The sequence below is a fragment of the Mchenga conophoros genome, linkage group LG2, assembly GCF_057382185.1.
Source record: "Mchenga conophoros isolate Kocher_MC1m ecotype Shallow Benthic linkage group LG2, M_conophoros_male_GT1.1, whole genome shotgun sequence".
Classification (NCBI taxonomy): Eukaryota; Metazoa; Chordata; class Actinopteri; order Cichliformes; family Cichlidae; genus Mchenga; species Mchenga conophoros.
Genome location: NC_140527.1, coordinates 35,663,170 through 35,683,603, shown reverse-complemented (window position 1 = coordinate 35,683,603; position 20,434 = coordinate 35,663,170). Strand labels below are relative to the sequence as shown.

Genomic DNA, 20,434 nt, shown 5'->3' with positions numbered 1-20,434 from the left:
CTTTCCCTCTCCCTCTCTCTCGCTCAGCCTCTCTCCCTCCCTCTCTCTACTTTTCTTCATCTCTCTCCCTTTCTCTCTCTCTCTCACGACGAAGGGATAGCCTCTCACAGTTTACTCCCCCCTTCATTCTCACACACTCGTCTTCTCATACTGCAACACAGTAAGCGCGTACACACACACACACACACACACACACACACACACACACACACACACACACAGTGTAAGACGAACACATACACACAGAGAAAAAAAAAACTCATCGGGATTTATTGCGACCTTTGTGAACTTTCGCAAGCGACAAGCAGCCTGTTAAGTTTTCCTAAACTCCCTCCATATTTTATTGGCTCGTTGAAACGTGAATGCTCCATACACCACTTAAGGTTATGTGCCGTGTATTCGCAAGCCATATTACCGCTATGAAATAATTAAGTGACATGGTTAAGATGAGTCACAAATGTTTGTGAGCCACAGAGCAACAGCGTAGGCACCGAGCTCTTGCTGAGAAAAAGGGGGGGGGGGGGGGGGGGAGCTGTCATCAGCCAGGCCTAATGTAAAGCAACTGTTGCTTGAGAGTTAAATTTAAAACTACCGCTGATCTCTTCTTGTATCCTGGCATTTGTTGAATATTTTTTATTCAATTCACTGCACGAATGTGGAATTTGACAACTGGGGACATCAAACACTCATTTACTAATTATTCATGCTCTCATCAAAACAAACATAAAGAGAGTCAGGATTACAAGAGTATTAGGTAGCATTTTTATTTATTTTTTTATTTTAAAATTTCTGTTTTGTTCTGTATTTTATCCACGACTTCTTGCCAGGAAGGGGAGCATTTCCCGGGAACGTTAACATTATTATTATTATTATTATTTATTATTGAACAATAGAAAATGTGGGAACTTTCAAATAGTGGGGAAATAAACTTTCCAAAACTAACGTGACTGTGGTTTTGCGTATTGTTTGTCTCATGCACACCAGCTTTTTTTTTTTACCCCAAAATATTTAACATCGAGCTCTGCGCTGAGTGGCGTTTTCCTCTCACGTTTGGACGTATCTATTTAATTTAATGTAGGTAAAGCTGCAAATCCATTTTACAATCATACTGATTTGTATATTTAATTTAATATTTTTATATGTTCTTTTTAATGGCCAATTGCATTAAATTCTTGCAGGAATATGCATATATATCATTACTTTGTATTTGGGTGTGTGTGTTTTTATTCATTCTGTAGCTAGCTTTTTAAGTATCCGTAATGAAACGTGCCAATTTATTGAAGGCTCTTCTGCAGGACTGCGGTATTTATAATTTGCTTATTTAGTTATCTTTCCTGGGATTACCTCACTGGGCGTTGGAATAGCCTATTGGTTATAACATAATCTTCTTCCAACTGAGCATGCGCGTTACCTAAAAAATATCAGAATATTTTAGTGTGCATACCTCTGTGACAGTAGGCCCACTGCTGCTGGAAAAGAGCAGAACATAATCATCACCCTAAATGGTAAACATCTCACATTTATATGTTTATTCTAACTAGATGTGTTAGAGTCAGTAATTATAAAGGATTTTTCCATTGTGTAATTTCGTAAATGACCTAGATGCATGGTAATTCTATTCTTATATAAACCAGTAGACATATCACAGCCCAGTCTTTTTTCTCTCTCTGTGTATGTGCGTGTAGCAAAGTTGAGTGATTTTTTTTAGTCCATGATGTCTGGCCTGTGGCCCACACTATATGTTTGGCCGGCTTAGGCCGCTAGTGCTATAGACAAGTTTGTGGACTTGAAATTAACTCAGTAGTGACCAGACAGAAGTATAACCTTAATCTCTCCTAAAATGGAAAAGCTGCAACCGAATGCCACTGTATGTGATCCTGTTTTCAGTATTTACATTTTAAAATGTAAAGTAAAGTGATCAATGTATCCCAGAGGCACAATTACATGGATGATTCTGTGATTCACTGTTTTGGATAAATAGACAATGTGAAGATTGAACTTCCACATTTTGCTGTGGTTTAAATGTGTCATGTCTGTTGCTTGATTTATTAAGAAAATGAATTGTGGTGCTTTGTGTGTTGAATAAGGGTGCATTCTCTATCACTTTTCCCACTTCTCTTATATTCGATGGAGCTTAAAACACTACAGTGGCTCAGGTTCGCATTCACTCGAACATCCAGTAAATTTAATAGAGTCTGAGAATAATAGAGGTTCTTTTATTTGTTCCAGCTCTGCTATTTGTCTTCATAACATGTGCATCCACTTATTTTCAGAATGCATAGTGCTTTCACAAAGCAAAAATTTACATTATGCTTTGTGGTTTCAAAACACATGGAGCTGCAACAAATGCTGTTTTAGTTTTTCCTGCACATGTAGCAGCTGATAATGAGAAGGATTTTCTCATCATATTGCTTTACAATACAAACGGTAATTTAACTGTCTTGTAATATAGAATTTCACAGTGCCTGTATTACGTTGATACTAGGCATGTTTTTGTGCTATGCATGTGTTTAGTTTTTTTCAATTCTCATGTTTTTCAGTGGCGAAATGTTTCCGCAGTTCCATATTTTCGTCATTTATTTCATTACAGGCTCATAACTGTATGTAATACAATAATAACTGTGCAGATCGTTGTATGTGTTTCATAGATTATATGGTCAGTTGGGCCTTGACTGACTACAGCACATGGAGTTTGCCTTTATATGGCTGATGGAGAGGGCTAAATGACTTCTTGCTGTGATTTGCTCGAGCATCTGTCTCCAAATGGACTCATCCCAAACCTGTTAATTCATCTAAATTTCATAAAGTCATGGCAAGACTGTGCACTGCCATCACTCATCAATTATAATATTTCAGCGCACTCCACACTAATGCATGCAGTTGTTTAAACAGCCACACAAACCCACATACACACGTTCTTATTACTACAAGAAAACACAAACACAGCTCACACAATCACAAATGAATATGGATACTTGAAATCATTTTGTTTTTGGTTTCCATTTGAAGTTTTTTATTATTATTATTATTATTATTATTTATATCTTGTGTTACATTACAGCATTCACCATGTGTAACGCTAGTGATTTGTATACGGATAGTGACTAGATTATTATAGAAAAGCAGCCATATTATTATAATATAGCCTACAACAGGCTACATTTCATTTTAATATGTGTGTGTTTATGTGTGTGTGTGTGTGTGTGTGGTGGTGCTTGTTTTTCCCTTTTGTGTGCAAATAGTTTTCCCCAAAAAGGGTCTTATTTAATAAAAAAAAAATAGACTTCTTCTCATCACCATCCAAGGTTAAATTAACTGAACTTGCTGAATTTTCAGTCCAGTCTATAACATTGCTTCGTATTCAGTAAGCCTTGAATTTAAACTGGCATTTGACTTGTCTTCCATTTTTTCTCTGCATTGCGCCTTTATAATATATTTGATTCATATTGACTAAGAGCGTCTTGGAGCGACATGGACCTTGTGGCTGTAAAAACTATGCCCTGACATGAATGTTTTGATTGTTGCAAGTGATATTTCACATGCAGCAGTCACCAGAATTTCATCTGCCTTGTCAAACAGCCAGCATAAACCAGACTTATAAGGCTGCAGGGCTGGAGGAGATTTCAGATGTCAAAATGCTTACATTTCTTACAAAGTAGATATTTGACCTGAAGTTTTGTACATTGACGTGCAATTTTCAAATTAGTTGTTTGTCATAATAACATTGCATGTGCGTAAAGCAACATTGCAAACCCCTAACCAAATAAACACTGTTTACTGTTGTTGCCATTGCTTCCAATTTTATGATTTATTGTTTGAAGGTAACCTCTCACAATATTTATCTCATGAAATTAAAAAATTGTTACATTTATGTAATATTTAAAGCAGGTACACTAACTAACTGAAGAGCTCACATTTCCTTGCTATAGCACAAAAATGGGGCAAATATTAAAAAGGCCTATTAATTGTTAGATATGTGTAAGCCTTTGTCTCAAACTTAACTTGCTGAAAGGGTATACCTGAACAGCCTCAAAATCAGCATATGAATTTAAGTCCTTAAAGTGCAGCTACTCTAAACAGTTTTCCTTTGTTTCCTGTAAATGAGGAACAGGGGTTATTTGAGGTCTCTCAGGCTTTTATGCCATCTGAATATATGATTGGAAACTTTCAGTTTATTGGCCATTAAACCTCGATTTTTTTCGGAAATGCATCAGGTTAAAGGTTGATAAACATGAGCGTCCATTACAATCCTCACGGAATTAGGCCAGTTCTGGGAATGTCTACTATTTTCCAGCATTTAATGTCAAGTGGGCCCCTTGCTTTGTCTCTGCATAGGACCCACTGCAGGTGACGTCAGAAAGTTTTTTTTTTCTTTTTGCACGTTGATTATACCACCAGCTCAAGTCTTTGGAAATAAGAGGGGTTTTCACCTTAAACCTGCAAGCTGCAGTTCGGATCTTACGCCGAGTTGTGTAGATTGAAATAAAAGTAACAGATAAAAGAATCAGGCTAAAGTGGTTAGGGTGGAAACCCCCCCCCCCAAAAAAGCTGCGTGTTTATCGAACCAGAGCCACGTCAAAGCTCGAAAACGTGCAGAAATATGTGTTGCAGTTCAGCAGCTTGGGGAGCTTGAAGCTCGCTGTCCTCACAGCACCCCAAAGTAAGAAAGTTTATCTGAGTTTCCTAGGAACAGTGGAGACTATCCACTGCTGTTCGTCACGTTTCATAATCTGCATTTTACGTAACCATTTTCACATTTGTGCCAGCCTGCACGACGGTGCGTGATGAACTTTTGAAAATTATTAATTTATTTAGGCTTAATAAGAACAGCGTTATATACAGGCGTGATTTACAATAAGCACATGGATAAAATAGTACATCTTGTTCTGCTGTACTCCCCAGTGACACTACTAGAAATGTATGTTTGAAACAACTTTTATTTCCAACAAGATGATTATCGTGCCTCGTAGGACTACTTGTTGCTTTATCAAAGTTGTATTTTCCATATTACACGAGCCCAATAGATTACTGCGTCCGTACGGAAATGTACTCTAAAATAAAAATGTACCACAATGATCTTACCACGGAGAGAGAACAGTAGCCTTCTATTACTATTAGAAAAAATGTGGATCTAAACGTGGTGCTCATATAGGTTAATGAGTGCCGAAGCAATTATGTTTTTGTTTGTTTGTTTGTTTGTTTGTTTGTTTGAATCAAACAACTGCTGCATTTGTGAGGAATAATATTCTGTAACTCTGACTATTTTCAAACGAGGTGCTCTACTCAAAATGAAAGTCTTGACAATAATTGGCCTGGACACGCAAGGACCAGTCTCTCTATTATACTTGCCAGGCAGGAGCAGGACATTTGCTGAAATAAAAGGCATGAAGGCTGGGAACTGATTGTGTTGTGTTTTTGCTCACATCGGTTTTTAATCACTCGATTTCTACTAGAAGATTAGTATTATGCATTAACCTGTGCGTTTTTCCTACGCAGAGATTTAGAGAAGGGGAATTATAAGACGTCGCCTGACGTTAAAGAGGCTGCAATATTTGGGAGTATCGCGGCACATTTCAAAGCATTTTCTCTGCGATATTTGAAAACGGAGTCGTGCAGTGAACGCCTGCGTGTCCCTTTTAAAACAAACCCAGCGCCTGTCAATCACAGCGCATTCCAACCAATCCCAAAGCTCCCTTTTTAAAAGCAGGTTGGCCTGCTGTGCTTTTATATTGCACCATGGCCTGTTTCGAAGCATTTTTACTACCACGGTTATTGCCACAAATCAAGAGGGCAAAGTGAACGGCATGGGACTCACACCAACTTTAACGAAATTGAGTCTGGTTCCTACTTCTGCGAAGTTCACGGCCAAGAATTTCACATGCAGATGATATACAACAAGGAAAATGGAAACAGAATTTCTAGGTGTATCCTGAGTGCTGAATTGGTTGATTTTGCAAACTCATAGCCAAACTCACAACAAAACATGACAAGCCTTTCGAGGTTTAGTGGCTGCCCTCTCTCTTGCGTCAACCCCGGGGAGAGCAATACTGAACCCAGCGTGGTGCTGCCACCTTTGGCAGGAGAGCACATGGGACACCCCACTGGCAGTTCCTTAAAACTCTGCCCCTCGCACAATTTGCGAGACTACCCAGAGACGAGGTCCAGTGCATATGTTGACCATTCGGTTCCCAATTTTTCAGACTCTGGATACCCCAGTCACCGGTTAGAGCACAGCCCTAGGGGCATTATCATTGGAGCCAATCTTTCTGGAGCCGGCATGCCACCCGTCACTGATCAACTGGCATCAAGACCTAACCAACATGGAGGGATTGGACGCTATCGTGACTTTCATGGCTACAGAGACAACAGAAACCATACTTTTTTCACAAGTTATCAGGAGCAGGCCCATGCGTCCTCGGACGCATCTCGAGATCTCGGCAGCCAGATGATGCTGGGTCTGCCTGGCGACCTCCTCACCCGGACTCACCCGTACGGCCAAACTATCAGCCCCAAGGGAAACAGCCAGCAACTTGTCACTCAGTTCCTGGGTCTGTACAAACCCCTGAACATGGCAATTCAGCGTGGAGGAGGAGACGCTTTCCTCAGGTGCTCAAAACAAACAGTAAAGCATGAGCTGGTGTGCAAGTGGAGTGACGGCCAAGAGGGGGCTGGAAAGCTGCCTTGCTCCAGAGCCTTCGGGACCATGTATGAACTTGTCACCCATGTGACAGTGGAGCATGTCGGAGGACCTGAGCACTCTGAATATGTGTGTCACTGGGAGAATTGTGTGAGAGACAGGAAGCCTTTCAAAGCCAAATACAAGCTGGTGAACCACGTCAGAGTCCACACAGGGGAAAAGCCATTTCCCTGCCCATTTCACGGCTGTGAGAAAGTTTTTGCAAGATCAGAAAATCTAAAGATCCACAAGAGGACTCACACAGGTCAGTTAATGATAAGACAACAACACAAATAGTGATAATGATAATAATAATAATATTAATAACGTTTTAGTAGTTTTCATTTTTTACCAATGTGAACATATTTTTCATGTTTTCAATATTCAGTTTTTTTTCTTAAAAACATTTATTATTATTATTATTATTATTATTATTATTATTATTATTATTATTATTATTATTATTATTACTACTACTATTATTATTATTATTATTATTATTATTATTATTATTATATCTGCACAGCACAATGTAAAGTGTTATTGAAATGTTACGCAAAGCTTTTTGTGACACTTGTCGCCTTCTCCGTTACTGCCTGACAGAGAAGTAGTAAGACAGTTGCAAACTATGTGTAGTATAGGCAGCAGGCCTAGTGGTTTGGGTGCCTCTCCCACTTCATTCAGTGAAATTATTAAATAAATCCCGGGACACCGGAGAGTCGTGACGTAGCCGTTACGCTGCCTCTGCCTCCCAGGGACTCATCTCCTGTACTCAGGAACACTAACAGAGCACATCACACTGTGATGTAGCAGTAGTTGGTAAGTACAGAGATGACCTCATTCAGTGTAAACAAAATGAGTTATATTTGAATGATTTCCTTATGCCCTGTTGACTCTAATAGACATCTTACTTGAGGCAGTGTGAACCTTTTATAAAAAGAAAACTCACATCACTCTACAGACTAACTTTTGCCCTTTTTTCTGCACAACTAAAATAAGCACAGAATTATATATATATAATATTTCTGCTTGTGTTGTATATAAAATATTTCAAAATTTGCGGAACAAGATTTAATTACAATGAAATACAGCCAAATTGTACTGAATAGCCTCTTTAGAAATAAGAGAAGCTGGACCGAAAGGCGTTTATTAAGCAGCCCTTTTTCTTGTGCTGTAAATTATTTTACTAATGAAAGCAAAGAGACAGAGGCAGAACAGAGAGGCTTAATGGAATTTAAGCTATTACACAACTGCACACTCTGTTCAGCTTATCAATTTATGTAAAAATATATATTGAGATATTAGCTTTTTCTTTTTAATTCTGTTTTTAAATTTAGATAAATATGCACACGCAAGGATTACGATTCAGACTCTTTTCTTTTCTTTTTTTCCCTTCAGTCCGGCAGGAGGACGAGGGCTAGCAGCTATAGGCAGCTTTGTGCTAGAAGAACAATTAGTATCCTGATGGCCATAATTCACTCTAAGCATGGTAACTGAATTTAAACAAATCAACTGCGGTCGCAGGTTAATCTAATGCATGTTTAACTAGGCCCTGGAGCCTTTTTGATTTAGTCTGCAGATACACTGCCTCATTTGTTGCAATTAGCACCGCACCAAAGTTTCAGCAACTATTATTTGTAAATTGTTAGCAATTTACCTTTTAAGTGTCACATTCTTAAAGAATTCTAACCGATGCCTATGGGCGACTCTGTGTTTTGCTGAGCGAGTGATTAAAAGTAATTTCACACTGTTGGGCGAAACATGGCTGTGCACTTTTAAAAAAAACCCAAACTTTTAGATTCCCATTTCATATGACATGGCCCACCCACTGACCCAGCCCACATAAACATTAGTTTACATGGTCAGGCAGAACATGCGGAGACCTGCAAACCTTTTCGTAACTCGCCGTCACTTTTCTCTTTGCACGTTTAGGTGAAAAACCTTTTAAATGTGAGTTCGAGGGCTGCAACCGGAGGTTTGCGAACAGCAGCGACAGAAAGAAGCATTCACATGTGCACTCCAGTGATAAACCCTACATGTGCAAGGTCAGGGGCTGCGACAAGTGTTACACCCACCCAAGCTCCCTGCGAAAACATATGAAACTCCACTGCAACAAGACCCAAGTCGCCAAAGACGGCGACGCGCGTCCTGGTGGTGGGGGTCACATTGCGGAGGGCAGGTCAAGCCGAGTCTCGGATGGAACCCAGATCAGCCCCACTCATCCACCCACCTCATCTCAAGATGTCCCCTTGTCCCCAGAGAGTCGAGACGAGCCGACCCCGAGGTCACGTTTCCATCACACATTTGACAGCAGTTTGGACTACTCAACACACAGGTCACAGCCCCTCTTGGACCCTTTGTTGTTACAGAGAGGCAGCTACAGGCCTCAGTCCTCCCAGTACCCCTGCAGCCAGACAGGTCACGCTTTTGCCCAGAGCTCAAGGACTTTCTCCCCTGCTTCTTCCTTTCAGAAAAGTATTGTTAATGGATGGTACACATGCCACAGCGGCGTGGACTCTTTCCCACCAAAGCAATGCAATAACATCCCGTCTCTCTGAGGTGTTGTTGGGACACACACAGGCGGCTTAATATGTTGGGCCTATTTTTTCATGTGGTAGCTCAAACCTACAGCTGTTGTTCTCTGTACTTTCGTAAATGTTGTATTACATATTTTGCGTGACGTCCTCAGTTATCCTATTGAGTATTCAATGGAAATGTGGCAAGCTTTATTTGTTGTCGTGAGGTCTGTTCGGTTGGGTTTGGTTTAAAGCCCATACATCTCCCAAAAGTGGATTATAGGAACCGTTATGTGTATTTCTAGTTTTCGTTGTGTTGCATAAGTATTGAAGATATCTATCTTTAAGTGGGGAAAAAATGACTAAGGATTTAATGGAAATCTGCGTGTTGATTAGTCTATTCTGAACTTTGAATCTTTTAAGTAAAAGGAAGTGTCTTGCTGAATGTAGCCCTGACTGTAGGGGTCTTTCTTGAATGTAAACTAGTCTAATGTATGTCTGGATGAATAGAAATATTATTCATGACTTATGTACGTCGCAAGATAAAATAAATATCTAATTTTTTTTCGCCCCCCTCAAGTTAAATGTTGAGGTTTAACAACCCTGCGTGACGGGCCTGGAGCATGAGCTGTAATTAAAATACCGCAAGGCTCACTAGTTTTTTTTCCTGCCCTTGATTATGTTTCACTTTTTGCCCCATTTTTTTTAATTATTTTTATTACACACTGTGTATTATATGTATATTTCACATTTCTGTGCAGAGTAAGAGTGTGAGTATAAACCAGTGGTCGTGTTACTATTCAAACGTTTAATTAGCATACAGTTCAACTGTACATAAGCTCACTGTATAATTAATTATCCTATATTTTATTAAAGTGTCTATATTCTCTTTGATCAGGAGTGTGTGGTTAAACCCAATCAATGCATGATGCCAAACCTTGTTCTTCCCCTTAAAACACATCCAGTGCTATTCGCCATATTTGCAAGTTTGCATTCTTGTGCAAGCCAGACCTACCGATGAGTCTGCATAATCTATATGTACATACATGCAGAGTCTATATTCTAGACTAGATGTGGAAGTGATTTGATTGAGGTAAAATCAAAGGTAACTGTAACGTGGTAAGATAAACTCTTCTTAATACAAAAAGGAAATTGCAGTCTACTCAACGAATTTAATTTTCTTAACTGCGCAATGATTTTTTTTTGTTGTTGTTGTTTTTTTGGAGAGGCTGGAGATGTGTTTTTGTTGCGGGGTTTCGCGCGTGTTTTCATTTAGTGATATCAAATCTGATTTTTCTTCATGTTTAAATCAGTTTATAAATTTTATCTCCTTATATTATTTCTGTGTCTTATTTAGACGCACATATACACCATGGAGCGTTTTATTTTGAAGGTGAACAAGCTGTAAAGATAAAAAAGAAAAGACCCAGATTATAAGTTAAACATACTTTAAAGATATTTACATTCTAAGAATTTTGACACTTTTTACATTCTAAACTGTTTTGCTAGACATATGTGCCGTTCTGTTTGATTTGGGTATTGGTATAAGTTAGAAAGTTTTTTTGTTTGTTTGGTTTTTGTGGGGAAAAAAAGCTCAAAATGATTCACTTGATTGCTCTTTATGGATGCACATATTATTAATAGTTAAATGTTTTACTTCGCCTATAGCACATTTTGGGAGAAACATATGATCACATTTATTTGTTTTTTGTTCCTTCAAATACAACCCTTCAATTAAAACTCTCTTTAAAATAAAAAACGTGGTATTGGGATTTCAGTTTGAAGCCTGTATTTGTCTGTACAGAGCTTTTAGTCCGTTTTGCTACTAATCCTGGTGCAGACAATAGCTCATTTTTAGTGAACTATTGTTCCTATCCAGTCTATTCTGAGATAACACTTCCTGTTTCCTGTCCAAGAAGCAACACCCCCTCTCTAACAATACCAAAAGAAAAAGTAACTGGAAATTAAGTGATCAGGTTCAGGTATGTTCTGTAGCTAAAGACTATGTACACAAGTATGTATGGTATAGCAAATACTGTATGTCCTTGTCCTGCTCAGGAAAGTATAGTGCTTGGTCATTGTGAAGGTGGCAATAATCACAAATAAAGTAAAAGAAAAAGAAATTCCACTCTACTACTATTAGAAAATGTTATTCATTGCACCTGTATGGATGTCAGCATATTCTACCATTAAACACGTCAATGACTAGTGCCATCTAACCTCATATACCAGTTTGTGTAATCAGGTCTCATGTGCACCAATTTTATGTTTCCTTGGAATATTTTATTATGTTGATCTGACAGGCTTTGATATATATATATTGTTCTTTATTGCAGTGAAATAATTTTACTTATAGGTGAGTTTGCTCTGATCATAGAATATATGGGAAAAATAGGCTGAAACTACATCTGATTATGCACCCCTTACTCATGTTACTTTATACACATTCTGTGATGTTACATAAGAGTTTGCAATTTTAGTTACATTTGCTTTTATTTTTACGTTATTTGTAAAACAATTTCAAGCGACATAAGTTTACTTCTACGCTTATAAAACTGTGGAAAAAAATCCAAAAAACATCTTCTTTAATCTTCTCATCTTTTTTGACTAAAACACACATTCTTCATGTATTTCCACAATGTAATTGTTATCGAGATGGTGATACTTGCAATCTGTGATGCACTTGTTTATGCATTCTGGTTCTAGTGTTCGTTGCTCATGATGCTCATGGGAATAGATCTTTTGGGAGAGTCAGATATTTTTGATGATGCACTTTACAAATCCCTCTTGAATCTGACCGCAGCTAATTTTTGTTTTTAACTTTTCAGTGTGAGACTTTGTGAGAAGCGTCAACATGTTTTATTTCTATTTCAATAAGAGAAAAAACAGTTTTAACCTGTGTTAATGATTTCATTGTTGACTTTAGCGAATTGGTGCCGCTGCATCAGTACTGTTTAGGTTGATAACAATAACATTCATAGGGTTGAAGTTCTGTGTGGTAAGTACTGTGATATGGCCTAACATGAAGATTTCAAGTGGCTGATATTGTAAAATATTTATATTGTGAAGTGTTTCCTTTTTGAGGAAATTTAAGCCAACCTAGTGTGCTTTGATCAGTATGCTTTAATGATGAGATGACTGAAATTATGAGGCCACTTTGTCCTGAAATGCAACAATATCAATACCTTTCATCAAATGCTTTATGTACTACAGTTATCTTTAAAAAAATCTTGAGATATTCTGTAACTCATTCTTCTTCTACTGAACCCCAAACTGTCGCATTCTGCCCTTTTCTGCTCTGTTTCTAAAAATAATACATCTCTCCACAGAAAGCATAATAGAGGTGATCAAAAATAATTTTGAGCTCAAAGAAGCCTCTGTGTTTGTATAAGCAAAATAGTTCTTCTGTAGTGTTAGGAGTCAAAAGGTAACAAGCTAAACACTGATATTCTCAGCCTCCAGCACGTAACCCTTTCTTCATATATTCTGACCATGCTATGGTCTGAACCTTGCCACACCCTTCCCCCAAGTAATCACAACTGATTAGACCTCCACTTCTCAGTTTGCCACTTGTCTGCCGCCATCTTTACTTTTGTACTCTCTGCCTAGCAACAAGCATAGGCGCCATTTTGGACAAGGTATACATCATTTTAATGTAAATAAATCAATTTCACCCTGGGATCTGGTAAATTACTATCTTACCCCCTGGGCTGCTGTTGTGCCATACTTAGGTTGAGCGCCAACTGTGTAACGTGGTCTTTGGTTTTATGCATTATCATAACCACATATGGCATCTAGCACAACTTACACTGTGTAGCTGGCGTACTTTTCTGGGTGCGGCTTAGGGACTGAGCTTGGTCTGAAGAGGCAGGAGAATCTGTGTCAATGTTCATTCTGACTGACCAAATGTGTTTTTAATTGGATCTCTGGCTCCTCCCCCCCTCCTTCCTAGGTCAAGCCAGTGGTTCTTTTGCTTCCCATCTTGGTTTCTTTTCATCCACCCCTCTGTGACCCTTCCCATTTTAAATTTTTTCCCCAGATCCTCTTGTTCCTCTGCCTCATCTATGTCTATCCCTGCAGCTCCTGCCCATCTTCACCTTCCATGACTTCTTCGCGATGGCACCCTAATCTCTGCCAGAGTGGTCTGATGGTAAGTAGGTATCCTCTGCTAGATCCCCCCCCCTGACATGCATGGAACTTGACTCACATATCTGCTTTTTCTTTACACTGCCACTCCATGGAAAATTGCAACACCACATGGAAAAATGAATGCAGCTGCACTGACTGCTGCTTTATTTTCTTTTGCTTGCCCTTTCCAGCTAAAGAATGGTTGCCACAGAGGGGTGATGTCAACACTGTATAATAAGGACAGTTAAAAAAAATGAACAAATTTTAACTCTGAAGTAAATTACTGGACAATATACTGTACAACTATTAAAAAAGACCGAATAGAAGAGTGAAATTTATGGGTCACTTGTTTCTATCTGAGAACATTTGTAAGGCAATCTGTTTCATGTCTAAGCATGTGCAGGTTGACAATTAATAAGCTCATAAAACACTCAGAAACTGTGCTCTTATGGTCGATATTGCAATCATCGCACTTACATGCACATGTTTTGTGTGGTTACGAGCCATGAAATGGTGAATAGCAATGCCGAATCCCAGTGCTATGCTCTTATGATTTAACCAAACTGATCCTTTAGTTTTCTCTCTCATCTTCATCTGCACTGTAGTTTTCTGATTTCAGTGGTGCCAACCCCCTGTGTAGTCCAGCTTGTACCAGGTCTTATTAAACTAGGCTCGTGTCACTCTTCCCTATGGCTGTTGTACTGTCAGCTTAATCCCAAGTCCCTGAAATACTCAGCTTTCTGACTGTTGTTAGAGAATTTACGAATAATTAGTGTCACTAAATAGAGCATCACTTAATAGCCAATATATAGCAGCATAGAGAGAAAGGTCCCGTCTATCCTTATATTTGCTGCATATTTGTCTTTTGATGCATTGCAATTTACCCCTGTGGTTGGTTCTTAAAAGATGCCCCTTTTTCCTTTTTCATTTATTATCTATGCCTTACATAACTGAGATTTTGACAGTTTTTGATGAGCCAGTTTTTGAGATTTCATGGTCTCTGGGTAAGCTGGGAAGCTCAGGAGGTAATCATATGACTGACAATGATCATTTCACATGGAGAATAAACAACAACCTAAAAGCAAAAGTTTTTTTTTTTTCAGATGTGGCCTGCAGCACTTGTTGTGGCCTGTTGCAATGCAAAAGGAAAATAAATAATATTTTAGAAGTCCACATCTCTCAAAATTCATGCTTTCAAGGTTTTTATTTTTTTTTAATATATTTTTTTATTTTGGGGGAGTTAGAGTAGGTTGTGTTGGGTGAGCCGACCTTTGAAGGTCTTTCAACTCCTGCAAGCTCCAGGCCTATGAGATGCACTGCCATCCTTTTAAGGGAATGACCATAACTTTGGTCCCCTTGCTTCTAATCCCTCCTCCAGACCCTTGTCATCACAGATCAACCAGTCTGAGCCTTAATGTCCTCCACTTGCTGGCAAGGGCAGCTGGTAGCTTTCATGTATGCGAAGAGTCACATCAATATGCTTCAATCTGCACTTGGACCAGAAATTGATGCCTTTATCTTCATCTGTCTTTCTGAACAGTATATGATCTTTGACATACATCTTAGAGCTTCTGCATAATGATTCACGTTTTACAGAATGCATTTGAAGCATTATTAGAAAATCGCTTTGATTTGGACTCCTAAAGAGCACATTGCCTTAGATTTTACAAAAACAATGCAAAGAGATCCTAAATGGCTGTTGTCTTTGCTGTCTCTCAAAACTGTCACCTTTCATTAGAAACAGTTCAGTTCTGTTGCGAGATACAGACTTTTTGTACGATTTCTCAAATCTCTGCTGTTTGAGGTTGAACTTAAAAAAGAAATTACATTGATCACGGTCCAGGGTGTTTCAAAGTGGTGAGTAATCGTCAGTGTTTAATTTTATCTGTTGCAGTATGCATTGCAAGGCAGCTGCATGATCAAGCCTGTGAACTCTACATCTGAAGGAAGGATTCTGTTTCTGATCATATCCCTATTGAAGTCCATCCATTTGTCGAACATGGAGGTGTTGACGCACTCGCGCTTGCACTCACTGGTATGTGGTGGTTACATTTCTATGTACTGGACGTGACTGTGTGCCGATATTTAGTGTTTGTAGCAGTAGTGGGAGCGCATTTTAGAACGCTGTAAGGGAGGATGCATGGCAATCTCGCTGTTAACCTTCAGCCTTACGAGTTCACCCCAGGGCCTAAATCTACAATGATGGATATAAGGTGACGGGGAATAGGGGGTCTTCACACAACCTAGGAATTTCTCCTGATGTTTTTTACTTACATTTAGACCAAGATTTGCACTGCGATGATATTTTATATTAGGGGTGTATCATTAATGGAGGGGACAAATGTGATTTGTTGACCCTAAAGTGGATGGCACAGACAAAAACAGAGTAATGGCATTGAGGCAACAAGAGGGAATGCAAGGTAACCGGTTGATGATATATGTATTTACACTCATCAACAATATAATGTCCCCAGGGGACCAAGGTTTCATTTATATCCCTTTGAAATTAAAGCCCTAATGATGGAAATTATTAGCCACTTGCTAAAGAGAGCACAGGGGCATGCGAGAGAGTAATTAGTGACCAGTGAAGCTTTGAGGAGATGAAGTAATGTATTTAAAGGCAAAAATAATCATCAGTAAGGAAGCCTGGCCTTCTATTAGGTGCAGTCTATGATATGGTAATTTGATATGCATCGAGTGAGGATTCGTGCATACAGCATCACATTAAATCAAAAACAGCTGCATTAATTTTTGTCTTACGATCAGTGGCATACCACCTTCACTGCTGACTGACTCAGACCTGTGACGTGTTCACCTTTTCATGGATGACTTTCAAAAAGAACAAGGAAGAACTGATGGTATTTATTTCAGTCAGCAGGGAATAATCCTAGTTTTAAGATATCTGAAAGAGAAGAGGGATCAAAACTCCATCTCTTATGTAACAGGAGAGTGTGTCACATTGTTTTTTTTAGGTAATTAGCAATTTTCCTCAGCTCAACTCCAGTACCTTATGTTATCTGTTTGGTTGCTGTTGTGAATGCCATAGCATTCCTTTCAGTTATGTAAGTGACGAAATTATGCAATCTCTATAAGTATGTTTCAGAAAAAATAATCTGCAACAAAAAGGAAAATATACTTATGGAAATGCTATGCCTACAGTATAACAAATACAAAATCCCCACCGTTTTGACATGCATCAGGTCAGTAATACCCAAAGAAAAGCTGAGTGTGCAACAGAAGAAAGAAGAGAGGGAGTTTGTTTACTGTAGACACAATGATATTTGTATTTAAAAGTGTACGCTTCTTGACTTTCAAGACCAAAGAAACAGCTACAAATGAATCAGTAAAGCTATGTGTGTAATATATTTGACTCGTAATATCACTTCCTGTTTGAAAACATCATTAACTTTGCTATATGCATTAATTTCATTCAAAATATCCCACAAAAGGGACCATGAATAATTCCAAGGAACCAATGGAAGAGAGGGAAAAAAAGACACAGCCATCACTCATATCACGCAGCTTCAGTTTAAGTACCCTTTTCTGCCTGTGTTTTAAAATGGTGTAAATGTCCTTGTATTGATCAACACATTACGGTAATGTGCCAAACAGGTACAGTGGAAACAGCTTAGAAGTCAGCATGCGCTGTTGATAATATAAATTGTAACATGTGAACAAGAGATTATTGCAAAATGGCTGACTTGACTGCCTACACATCTTTTTTTTACTGATCTCTAATATAAAACAGCTTTTACTGTTGTTGCATGTTGCATGTAAATCCATACGTATAATATCATAACAATATCAATTTATGTTTTTTCCATTTTAGTTTAATTTGGGGATCCCAAGTAAGAAGATAATTTCTTTTTCTTTTTTACTGTCTGCTAAGAAAGACAGATTGTGCGACTGGAAGGTGGTGTGTGTGTGTGTGTGTGTGTGTGTCTGCGTATGTGTGTGGGCATGTGTGCATTATGCGTGTGTTAAACAGGACCTAGGCCACAGGAGCGTGGAGGACTGAAGTCTCCGTGTATTCTAGCTCAGAGATCACAGAACTTATGAAAGACTGCTCTTTGATCATTTCCATTTCTAAAATAATTTGCTTTGAACATTTCAAGTCACTTGTGCTTTTATTTATGGAGCCTGTAGACAATCAAGGAGTTGAAAATAATTAGGCTCACGCGCACATGAGTGTGGACACGTATTCCCTTTCGATCAGTTAAAACCAGCTCTGTTAATTAAAGTTCTAAGCTGTGACTCTGCCCAAATAATTTTCTTGTAAGCTACTGCATTCCTCAGATCTGTTGTCAGTAGTGCATATTTTCTTTTGGTTGTTCCTTTCTATGTTTTTTTCTTACAGAAATCCCACTGACCCATATAGTTGATCTCATTCTTGAAGCATATAATATAGATTCCAAGTTAAGAGAATAGGGGCTCTATTATTAGTCCCATTTGAGGTGCGCAGCCTCCATCTAGGTACTGCTGTGTATTTCTGAATTCCCTGAGTGAAGGCATTACCATCTCATTTGGGTGAGGGTGAGATTACCTCATGCAACCGAGCTGTTTTATCACAGAATATCTAGGGGAGCTGAGCTGTAGCTGCTGACTGTGTATTCAGGCAGCTGAAGGAAGAGACATTCCAGACGCATTTCACAAATATCACACATGACAACTTGTGATGCCACCTTACTGATGTTTCCCATGAAAGGTCTCTCACTAACAACAACATCCTATTGATCTTCAGCACCATTTTAACAACCTCCTCTCATCCTCTCACACATACACACCTGAGTGGGTATGGATTGAAAATGTTAGCGGTTAGCGGCTAACTTTGCCAACACATCCTTTGGTACGTCTGTCAATTAAGCCCAGTCATTGTAGGAGTGGCACAAGAGCAGATCTGGGCAGAGAGAGAGTGATGATAATCAAAGGTGTAAATAACGGCTCATTTCGTGGTGCAGAATTAATATGCAGGACTAACATTTTTGTCCTTATTAAAAGGATGAGAACTCAAAACAAGAAATAAACTTCTTGGATTAAAATTTTGTGTTTAATTGGATAGATGAAAGGAGCAATTAGTTGCAGTTGAGTTAAGTTCTTTTTTTCCCCAAGTCAGCTCATCTTAATTTATTTAAAACAAAAAAGGGAAATAGTAATAATGCATTCATTCACTTCTTTCATATTTATTTCACATTTTTATAGAACGCCACTGCAATTCATTCAACAGTTCGGCTATCAAATATCTTTCATTTTTCTATTACGTTTGAGATCATAGTTCAAACGAACTATATTCTCTTACTATGTTTTCCTTTTTTTCTATTCACACCTGTCTGGCCTTTTAAACAAAACAATAGCTAACATATTTGCCACAAACTTTATAACAGTTTTTACTGAGTTGCTTTAAATGTTAGTTATATTTCATAAACTGCATGCATTTCAGTTTTTTTTTTACATGAAGATTTATGGTACTACTGTTGCTTTATACTGAGCGTTTTTTTTATCTACTGAAATGTGATGAGCAAAATACACTTTCAGTGTAATGCAGTACAGCTCAAATGCACATAAGACTACAGCCTGCTAAGCTGCTGTTAATACTCATGCCGTTTAAAAGAAATTAAAACAACATTAGTATCAAAACACTGAATTATATCCTTGCTGCCAGTAGATTTAAATTCAAGGCCATTGTATTAGGCTACAATATAGTTAGGTAGTTAATAGTATAGTATTTTATCCCAGTGTAAACAATAAACTCCTAAATAAGTAGGCCAACATTGTTTGAGTTTATTTTGCTTCTCTGAAATATTACAAAAAAAAGCCCAGACTACAGGTTAATGAGAAGTTCTAATTTCCCAAAGATCATAGGAGAGATAAACGCCCACCTTTTTAGTTCCTCTCTGGTTATTTCCTCTTTGCTGGCTCTACATTTGTAGGCATGAGATGCTCGTTTTGTAGATATACAATTTCAACCGAGTGATGCTGGTGCTGTTGTAACGTTAAAGGATATGTTTCTTGTTGTGGAAAATGGGTGAGATGACTGGTAGTGTCGTTCCGTTATTGCACCGACCTTACTCATCAGTCAGAAATCAAAGCTTTGACAGTTGCCAACATTAAAGGGCTGCTTCTGGCACGTCTTGTGCCAAGAGGCTTCTTTATGCTGAGCATATTAATATACTGTAGGTCATGAGCAGGCTCATCTGCTGCTCATGTATGAGAAGATGGATACTCTCGAGCCACACCAGGCACAGATCCAGCCAATATTCTTGCTGGAATATAAACTCATCCACTACAAGTGCACTAGCTGGCTACTGAAATGACTGAAGTATTATGACACAGTTTTTTAATCAACCAGGAATTTAAAGTAGAGTTCCTGAAAAGTAAAAAGCAAACCTGAGTTTAACTGAAAGATCCATCGCTGCAAAAAAATAAATACAATCACTTCTTCCTGGTGTCACATCTGTTTGTAGAAAAGAAAGTGATTCAACAGTACAAGCTGTTCTTATTGTTAGTTGCATGTTGTGTACAGGCCATAAGCTCATATTGTTATTACAGGCTACTTTTGGGTTTTGATTTCAGACATTAAAAATTAATAATTAAAATGTAAACGCTTCGAGTTTCAGACCTTGTCACAAAATAACCTTTCATTTTTAGTCCATGTATCCACATTGAGGTATTTTGTCGCTATGTTTTTTCTCCACGCGGTTTGGAATTTTGACTTGGGCAAGCTATCTGTTTATCTGCACACGCAACAGAACTTGAACCGACTCTTTTTAGCATTAAAATAGTGTCTTAAAATCTCAAGGAAGTCAGAGTTAGCAGCGAAGCTAACAGCTGTAACTCTTTGATTTGCCGCTTCAGCCACACATTTATGATCATTAAGGCAAATGTAACTTGTGCCCACTTATTACCTGTAATTAATTCTTGCTGACTCTCAAGTAACTACTCATCATTTTTAATTTTAGTCCAGTTTGGAGTAAGTTTAGACATTAGATGTAAAAATGTTGAATTCTTAGATTTTTGCGGATAATTTGGCCTGTTTTGAGATTTAAAGTGTGTATTATTAGAATTTATATTGACACATTTTTACTTCTACAATGAGCCTGTCTGTCTAGGCGAACAG

At 38.3% G+C, this 20,434-nt stretch overlaps 1 protein-coding gene and 1 long non-coding RNA gene across 8 annotated transcripts in view; both read left to right on the top strand.

The window, feature by feature from the left end:
* Positions 1 to 20,434, top strand: part of LOC146582508 (uncharacterized) — an 86,896-nt gene that overhangs the window by 48,425 nt on the left and 18,037 nt on the right. For 2 of the 6 annotated variants that reach the window (XR_014888176.1, XR_014888177.1), the window contains exons 3-4: positions 13,232 to 13,342; positions 15,215 to 15,355. The exons of 1 other annotated variant lie outside the window; for it this stretch is intronic. This is a non-coding gene — a long non-coding RNA (uncharacterized LOC146582508). The remainder of the gene's footprint in view (positions 1 to 13,231; positions 13,343 to 15,214; positions 15,356 to 20,434) is intronic. 3 more of the 6 variants (XR_014888178.1, XR_014888179.1, XR_014888181.1) reach the window with 2 other exon arrangements.
* zic6 (zic family member 6) lies at positions 564 to 10,951 on the top strand. Of its 2 annotated transcripts, XM_085243457.1 has the most exons (3): positions 564 to 1,505; positions 6,201 to 6,941; positions 8,609 to 10,951. In XM_085243457.1, exons 2-3 carry the CDS (start codon positions 6,278 to 6,280, stop codon positions 9,232 to 9,234), a joined length of 1,290 nt encoding a protein of 429 aa, XP_085099583.1. In that variant the 5' UTR covers positions 564 to 1,505; positions 6,201 to 6,277; the 3' UTR covers positions 9,235 to 10,951. The 2 variants fall into 2 exon arrangements, with proteins under 2 accessions (XP_085099583.1, XP_085099574.1); XM_085243448.1 differs by lacking the exon at positions 564 to 1,505 and having other exon boundaries at positions 5,662 to 6,941.

Coding starts and splice junctions, on each gene's coding strand:
- zic6 (XM_085243448.1), top strand. CDS start 5,984: ATGACAAGCCTTTCGAGGTTTAGTGGCTGCCCTCTCTCTTGCGTCAAC. Junction 6,942..8,608: donor CCACAAGAGGACTCACACAG/GTCAGTTAATGA, acceptor TTGCACGTTTAG/GTGAAAAACCTTTTAAATGT.